We start from the raw sequence: 8,636 nt of genomic DNA on the forward strand, positions 1-8,636 counted from the left end.
ATTAATCATGTGGAAAAGAGTATCTTCTTTTGTACGTTTTATATCTATAAAAAATAACAGATAATTAGATAAATAAATATGTATTAGAAAATTGCATGTAAAAAAAGTTTGCATACAGAGGGGAAATAAACTTTCTCTAATATGGGGACGGAGAAGAAAGAAGTTTGTTAGTAGGGAGTTCTGAGCAATTTTCCTTAAATAAATTGGTTATAATGATTTTATTTTAATTGCGGCCAGCCGGCCTTACTTTTGTCTATTTATGTGATTTATTTATTTTATTTTAATTGAGGTTCCTGCCCGTTTTCTGCTATCGTCGCTCGATTCTTCTTTCTCCGAGTCCGGGCCCGGTGATGGCGGAGACGGGGAAGATCACGCTGTACTCCTACTGGCGGAGCTCATGCTCGCAGCGTGTTCGTATCGCCCTTAATCTCAAAGGTAAAGTGTTCGCCGATTGACCTTTTTTTCTTCTTTGGCGGTCGGAATCGATGATATCGTCTTTATTCTGTCGGTAGGGTTGGACTATGAGTACAAGGCTGTCAATCTGTTGAAAGGAGAACACTTTGATCCAGGTTAGGGATTCAATTCCTCCTCTGCGCTATTTAAATTATTTCTTTTCTTTCTTATTTTTTTTTCTCTCTTGCGCATTGATTATTCGTGTTTGACATTAGAATTTGAGAAGCTAAATCCAGTTAGCTATGTTCCGGCACTGGTAGATGGGGATTTTGTTCTTGCTGATTCATTTGCCATAATTTTGGTGAGACTGAAGTTGATTCCCTTGCCCTGTTTAATTTCTTGTCAAGTTTGGCTTTTTTTCATTCCAAATCTCATATTTTTGTTGGTTTTATGAAGTATTTAGAAGACAAATACCCTCAGAATCCCCTGCTTCCGCAAGACCTGAAAATGAAAGCACTCAACATCCAGGTGAGTCACATATGGGGATGTCATGAGTGAGTCTTGGTGTCTGCTTGACCCAACTCCTAAGTAGCAGGATATTAAGGGGTTCTATCTGCAAAACTTATTTGAGATTTATTTTTATGAGGCATTCTATTCTTGCTCTGTTTCTGAATATTTTATTCTTAATTTTCAGTGTGTACTTTCAGTGTTTGAGTTTTTTTGGCGATTGAGTAGGATTACACATTCACATTTGAATTAGTTTGAGACCTATCTCTACAATAACAAAGTGCCAATAGTGCAATGACAAATTGTTTTCTGTAGAAAAGAAAAGTCAGTTCGTGCTGAATGCTGTGTACAAATGACCTTTTTAGACGTTTTAAAGTTTATATGAACTATAGTTCATATCATGGTACGTTTCATATTACCATGTCATTGACTTGCATGCCCCCTTCTATGTTTGTATTATTCAGAACCTCCTTAATTGGTAATGCCATGAAGGTTACAAGGACTCTGCTCAAAATGAGTATATAAAATTGATCATGTCATACAACTAATATAATTCATCATTCCTTCTTTTTTAATGGGTGAGTGGATTAAGTCACGTCTATCATGGGTGGATTCGCTCATTTTCTTATAACAAGTGTCAAATCTAGATATCTCTATCAAGATTATGATCATCAACTAACACTTCAATTAAACTGTTTAGGTCCAGCATAAAAAATTTATTCTGCACGTCTTATCTATGTGTTATGTTTCAACTATTATACTTAATATTCCACTTACACAAATTTCTTGAATCTCGAATGCTACCTGCACTTGAGGTTAAGGTATGAGACAAGACGACTCTTGTTCAGTTTGAGCTCCTTTATTTTTTGTTTGTGTGGAAAATACACACAAATTTGGTACTATCCTAGTTCATGTTTGTAGTTGCTCTGGTTAATACCATTTGATCTTTTTTTTCACAGATTGCAAGTATTGTTAGTTCAAGCATTCAGCCACTCCAAAATACTAGTGTGATAGTAAGTAAAGGGTCGTGCCTGCCTATTGGAAGATACCAAGTTAGTAAGACTCAACTCTACATATAGATCGGTTTTAACTCCACCATGAACTTGCAGAAATATATCGAAGAAAAATTAGATTCTGAAGCAAAACTTGCATGGGTGCAACTATATATCAACAATGGATTTGCAGGTTGTCTTTGAAAACTAATAATGCTTCCATTGGTATGATTTAATCCCTAGAATGATATGCTTTCCTTGGAGTTTATGTGAAAATAAATCATAGTTTCCTAATATCTATGGTGTGTTGCAACCACATAGCAAATAAGTCCTTATATAATTGATAATTGAAGTAGGCAATTATTATTATTTTCTGATAAGCACATAGTTCATATGTAGTCAATAATTCTAGTTTCCTAGTATCTTTGGTGCATTACAACCACAAAGCAAGTCCATATGCAATTTATAATCGAAGTGAGTAATTATTATTATTATTCTTATAAGCACATAGTCATTTATATAATTGATAATTAAAGTGAGTAACTAATAAGCACATTGTCCATCATATAATTGATAATTGTAGTTCCTAATATCTTTGATAAGTTACAAGCACAAAGCAAGTCGACATATAATTGATAATTATAGTTGGACATTTCCAGTTTGCTCTCCTCAATTATTATTCCGGGCCCACTACACTTCCAATGAAATGCCAATTCCAAGCACAACTTCTTAGCTCTATCATTTAGGCATCTATGAGCAACAAGCAAATAAACAATTTGCATTTGGTTCATGAGATGTGAAATCCTGATGACATCACATCACTAGACATGTGATTCTTAGCATTTATTATTATGTTTATATAGGTAGACTAGTTTGTTTTCAAATGAATCTATAATTGAATTGACTGGTATCCAATATATTTCATGTTTAATTTTGTAAAATAGGAGTTTGGAAATATTTAACATTACTTTGTAATGTTTCTTTTATTTGTAGCCGACCCGACCCCACCTAGTGGGATAAGGCTTGGTTGTTGTTGGACTTTGTAATGTTCCTTTTCCTTACTAGTGAATAAGATTAACATTTTTCAATATGAGGTAAGTTAATATGTGAATTAAATTAACTTAATATTTCTTATTGGAAGGTTAATATGTGAATAAAAGGAAATCAATTTGCTTCATCAGGAATATCAAATAATTTTTCTTGCACAATACAAGTTAAACATTTTTTTATGGACACCCGCATATAAATAAATAAATAATGCATCTGCTATTCTTTGAAGCGGAAAGGAATTCTTATTATTACTACGAAAATAGGTGCTGATGCAAGCATATGTTTGTATAATGGTGGCACGGCCACCTGGTATGGAGCAGAAAGAGGTAGTCAATGATCACTACTGTGAAAAAAGAGGATTCAGAGAACCATACAAAGAACTGATACAACATCACCTTTTCTCTTTCCCAAAGATACTCACTTTTCCCTCTTAGTTTTGACAACATTACATGAATCTCAACTTACTTTGTTTGAACTATTGCGTGTATCCTCCTGTAAGCCTTGTCTTTTAGTTTTGGATTAGAAACATCTAGATGGACCAGTTAAAGATTATCTAGTTGGCACCTTCAGCACAGGAGGTTGGGAAAGTTAGCAAGCCATTCGAACCAAAATAGAATAGGGTAAGATGTGCTATGAAGTGAATATATGTCTGAAAAGGATACAGAATGATGAATTAATATGATTGTCAAAGTTGATATCAACCTAAGATAGTTAAAAGAAAACCCTAGTACAATTGGTAGCAGATTGATATTATAAGTGCAATCAGAATAAATGGAAAAAAAAGGAAAAAATAAAATTCAAATATAAAAGCCCAGGTGTCCCGGTATTTCTACCTTTCATTTACCTAGAGGTGGTCGTCCCGGCCCCATGAAAGTTTTCCACCGGCCACCAGGTAAATTCGAGCAATGACAGCCCACACCACAAATGGTTTGAGTGCCGCAAGGGTCTATTTGCATTGCGTGGAAATCAAATTCTCGTTAAAATAATTTCACGTATGGTATAGGAAAAAGATATCCAAATATTGGATCCATGTTAAAAAATGAATCTCAATGATTATACTATAATATAATTAATAAACTAAATAAATTATACATAGCACATTTCCTAATATGAGATTATTATTATTATCAGGTTAGTGATTTCAAGCTTATATTATTCAATATAATTGCTATTGGGCGGGTGCATGTCCTTGGAGAAAAAAAAAATTTCTCCCGCCCCCTAACCACTTGGGCGGTTAGCTATCAGCTGACCTGTAATTTACCTCTCTTCATATAACCTAGGGAAAGACTGTGAGAGACGCCTGGGGTGAGCATAATCACCTTTTGCTACTATAGAATTGCTAAATAATATATCATATACATGTTATATCTATTAGACTATTGATAGATAAGAAACTTGCTAAATCATATTATTCTTTGATGCTAGATTTTGCAAAAATCCTACATTATTTAATAAAATCATATTGTGTATTGCTCCATGGGATAAAATTCAGTTGTGATTTTAATTGTAAATTTTATTTAAAGAGGGTGTTTGGAAGGGGTATTAATCAAGATAAGTAACACAGTTTTGTTTTAAACTTCTATATTTGTTTAAATTTTTCATAAAGTTGTTTAAATTTTTCACAAAGTTGTTTAAATTTTTTAGAAAGTTTGTTTTAGATTTTCTAAAATTTCTCTGTCAATCCTCACAAGATTCCCAATTTTTCTAGTCTTGATCTAACTCAACTGACTCATATTGGTATTAGGATTTTGATAATTATTAAAGTAAATGATTAGTACAATTCTTTTCTTTTCTTCTTAAATTATAAATAGAGGTTCTAAACAATCATACTCCAGTGTCTATGGAGATATATGCAGATTTATATGGAAAGTTCAAAAAGGGAGCTTCAGCCTTAAGAATAATTTCATAATTTAAGAAGGCTATTGTACAGAACTGGCAAGTATTTTGAGTATCATTCTTAATCCTTTCTTTACAATTTTTTATTGCTAATTTTCAAGACTTGTTGCCGAGGATTGATTGGCATCAAGGTCATAATCAATGTGAATTCGTGTTGGACCAATTTGGTGAAAGATTACCAATTTCCATGAGTTGCATCCAAGAGAATTTGGAATAGTTCTCTTTTTCAGCTCTAAACATACTTAAATTTCCAGAAAACTTATCATTTTCTCGTTTCTTTCTGGTTTTTAGTAAAATTTCTGTCATTAAGAAAATAGAATTGGATCTCTCTCTCTCTCTTTCACACATACACAAACCACATTCAATTAGTCTTTCACTGAGACAGTAAAAACAACTGTATCTAAGATATTTTTATTTTTATTTTTTTGTTAAAGAGTTAATGTGCTTCTTGTTTTCTCTCTTTCTCCAAGATTCTGATTTGGTTTTTTTCTAACTCCACATACAAAATTCTGTGAGATACAGAGTCAACTTGCACATTTTGCCTATGTAGTGAAAGTTGAAAGTAATTTAAAATAAGTTGGAGACAACTGCCTCAACTGATGCATAGTTGTGTAACATAATGAACCACAATAAGCTGATGGCAGAGTATGTATTTATGTAGCGTGGTAATTTTTTCTCAATGCTGATAACTATGGGTGCTTGTTCATGTATTGTATTTTAATTCCTTTACAGTATAAAGCTGTATTTAAGTTTGTTTTCTCCAGCAATTGAGAAACTGATAAAGGAAACTGCTGGCAAATACGCTACTGGAGATGAGGTCTATTTGGTTAGTCCAATATAATTATCGTATATTCTTCTGTTGAAAAGTTTTAATCGATTGTTTATACCCATTTAAAGTGCTTAAGTATCAAACCTTTGGGGCAAGGCCAAATGTCCAAAATACTGATAAAAGCACAAACACTAATTATAAACTGAAGTTTTATATCCTTTCAAGTCATGGAATTTCTTAACATCCTAAATAGCAACTTGAGGTGGAACCAATGTGGTTAAGAGCTCTTTTATTATTATTTTTCTCCTCGGAAGCAAATTATATGCCTGTCCCAATGCAAGTCATATTTAATTTTTTCGCATCCTTGGTAAGGTTTATTTTGCTTTTCTATAATTTGACATGTTTCAGCCTAGATGTTGTTCATGTCTTTAACTGACTGTTAATCCTAAAAGCTTTAACTAAATTGACACGTCTTAATGCTTAACACAAACTCATTTTTCACTATAATATATTATTAACAGTAGGAGCATTTGAATACATTTATTCTTGCTACGATACCTTTTAAGCTAAGCCTCTGGTTAGCAATTATCCCAAAACTTAAGCCAATAGGAAAAAGGTTCATTATTATGATTGCAATTGTAATTGGTCAGATATTCTAAAGTAAAATACAAGTGACGCTGCATGATCTTTGTTACCTGCAGGCTGATTTGTTTTTGGCACCCCAGATATATTCAGCAACATCACGTTTCCAAATAGACATGGTAATTCTAGTTAGATAGTTTGGTTTGTTATTTAATTTTAAATTATTGGAGATTTGTTATAATAACTTTTCTTTTAACTACAATTATCAAGCATGCTAGGAGGTATAAACAATTGGCATCTGAAGGATCTAAATTTGGAGGTTATATTTATTTGTTCAATGGATGTTGTCTTTCCCACCTCTAGTTATGGTTATTTCATAACAACCAAAACATACATCATAAAACCCTCACTCTAGTTAAATATGTAGCTGAAACCTATAGAAACTTAAACAAGTAGGCCCAGAAATTTAGAGCCTACTTCCGAACCACTTTTGTAATTGCATCGAACCATTTTGTGGAAATTTGCCTCAGCACCTGCATTTCATTGAATTTTTAACCTTTCTATTGTCTTTTTTTTTTCCTGAGTGAAGTCACTTTACCCTACATTAGCGAGAGTGAGCCAAGCATATGGTGAGCACGCTGCCTTTCAAGCTGCCCACCCACTTAAGCAGCCAGACGCACAGTCGCAATCCTGAGGAAAGCTTCGTTGCTAAATGGTATCAGATTGAGATCAAGACCAAAAATAAAGCTGTAAGTTGAGCAAGAAGGATGTATGCATCAAGAATTTGCACTCTTGTTGGATAATATAAATACTTGTCGTAGTAGTCATAGAATGTGAATCTCCTATCGTTCTTCAGCTACACTACAAATGGTAATAGATCTACGAACTGTTTTAAACTGCCATACATCTCATTTCTTGGGGATCAATGCTTGCACTTTAGCACTTGTGCCTGTGTTCAGTGTTATTGAAATCTTTGGAAAAAAGAGTATCTTTTCTTTCAAATCTTAGATTTTATTTCAATTTTGATCAGATTTATATTATTTTTCACTTGCTGGATATTTGATTTACAGAATTATTATTCTGTCAAAATGACCTTTCCTTATAAGATCCTTAGCTCATAGAAATAGCCCTATGGGTTAGCCAGTTATTTTTGCATGCGTAAGGATGGAAAAAATATGAAAACTTTTGGTATAAAGCGTTTGATTTTATTTTTATTTTTTTAAAAAATATATATATGTTTTTTCTTGTTTTATATCTTCTCTATTTTGATGTCATCTTTTCTAGGAAATAAATATGAAAAATACCAATCAAATAATATTTTCTCTTTTATCAAAATGAAAATAAAAAAATAACCAAACCAAAACATGCCTAAATTTTCTATTTTCATTTTTTGAGAAAATAAAATATTAGTTGATAATTTTTATACTTATTTTTTTTTAAAAAATAGATATCATCTTATGAAAAAATCAAAAATAGAAAAGGTGAGAAAAAAAATATATTCATCAGAAAATAAAAATAGAAATTATCCTCTTCGTCCTCCTTTTCAACAATAATAAATTTAATCAAATTTCTAATAAAATTATAAAAGGACTAGAACAATCCTAAAAACTCCCTTATTACATTTTTAATAACAAAATTAATGTTTAAACAATTAATAATTGTGCTAGAGTATCGATTTCGAGAGTGTTCTACACTTTTGTCTCTTTCCGTGATTTATTATAATTGAAGTTCCTCTCGAGGAATTTACACAACTCATTAAATTAAATAAATAAATTTAAATATATATACATTTAACTCGTCAATATTCGTTGATCCGGATGTACGGACAGGGGATCCCCTTTGAGGGGAATCAACACCACGTGGAGGGCAAAAGTCAAGGTCAGCATGAAGTTAGGCCGATCAGAGAAGGGTAGGGTCAATCGGCCAAACGGGTCCAAGTGGAATCAAAGATAACCCGACGGGGAGTCGGGTTCCCGACGCTCATGGTGAACAGGGTCGCCGGGATGAGCGGGTAGCCCGCTCTGCCGAGGCGTAAAGCATGAATGCTGTGAAGGAACAGTCTCAGCCGAGCACCCGATTACACCAAGCTCTACCCCCGGTCGGACCGATGCCGGCAGAGCGGATGGACACTCGGCCGGGGGAAAGAAAGGGGACAAGGACAAGGGGGCATTGGGAAACATCATCCTCTGACAGCAGGTATATGCGACGACCAGGCCATACGCAGAATCGTACGACGGAAGGTTCTGCTGTCCCATCAGAGAGGTGCTCAGACTGTAGCAGTATGGTGTTAAGCATGCTCCTCTGGTAAGCTCATGCTAAGGTATGGGCAAAGGACACGTATACGCCTCGTTAGGTGCGCCTGAGCCTCCCCACAGCTCTATATAAGAGCCCTTAGACTTCGCCGGAGGTATGCAATCTCTCGTCATTGGAGCCACTTCATCGTTTTC

General features: G+C 33.9%; 1 protein-coding gene across 1 annotated transcript; it reads left to right on the top strand.

Moving 5' to 3' along the window:
• The first annotated feature begins 268 nt into the window (after positions 1-268).
• Positions 269-7,093, top strand: LOC122008529 (glutathione S-transferase 2-like). The gene is made up of 9 exons (XM_042564282.1): positions 269-435; positions 513-569; positions 669-754; positions 850-921; positions 1,860-1,913; positions 2,010-2,085; positions 5,603-5,664; positions 6,309-6,368; positions 6,779-7,093. The coding sequence occupies exons 1-9, from the start codon at positions 351-353 to the stop codon at positions 6,881-6,883; spliced, it is 657 nt and encodes a 218-aa protein (XP_042420216.1). The 5' UTR covers positions 269-350; the 3' UTR covers positions 6,884-7,093.
• Positions 7,094-8,636: the final 1,543 nt, after the last annotated feature.

The sequence above is a fragment of the Zingiber officinale genome, chromosome 8A, assembly GCF_018446385.1.
Source record: "Zingiber officinale cultivar Zhangliang chromosome 8A, Zo_v1.1, whole genome shotgun sequence".
In the NCBI taxonomy this organism is placed as follows: domain Eukaryota; kingdom Viridiplantae; phylum Streptophyta; class Magnoliopsida; order Zingiberales; family Zingiberaceae; genus Zingiber; species Zingiber officinale.

What these genes read in the sequence shown, in the direction of transcription:
- LOC122008529 (XM_042564282.1), top strand. Translation starts at nt 351, where the DNA reads ATGGCGGAGACGGGGAAGATCACGCTGTACTCCTACTGGCGGAGCTCA. An exon ending in AGGAGAACACTTTGATCCAG is followed by an intron (nt 570 to 668) that starts GTTAGGGATTCA and finishes GTTTGACATTAG; the next exon opens with AATTTGAGAAGCTAAATCCA. An exon ending in CTGGAGATGAGGTCTATTTG is followed by an intron (nt 5,665 to 6,308) that starts GTTAGTCCAATA and finishes TGTTACCTGCAG; the next exon opens with GCTGATTTGTTTTTGGCACC.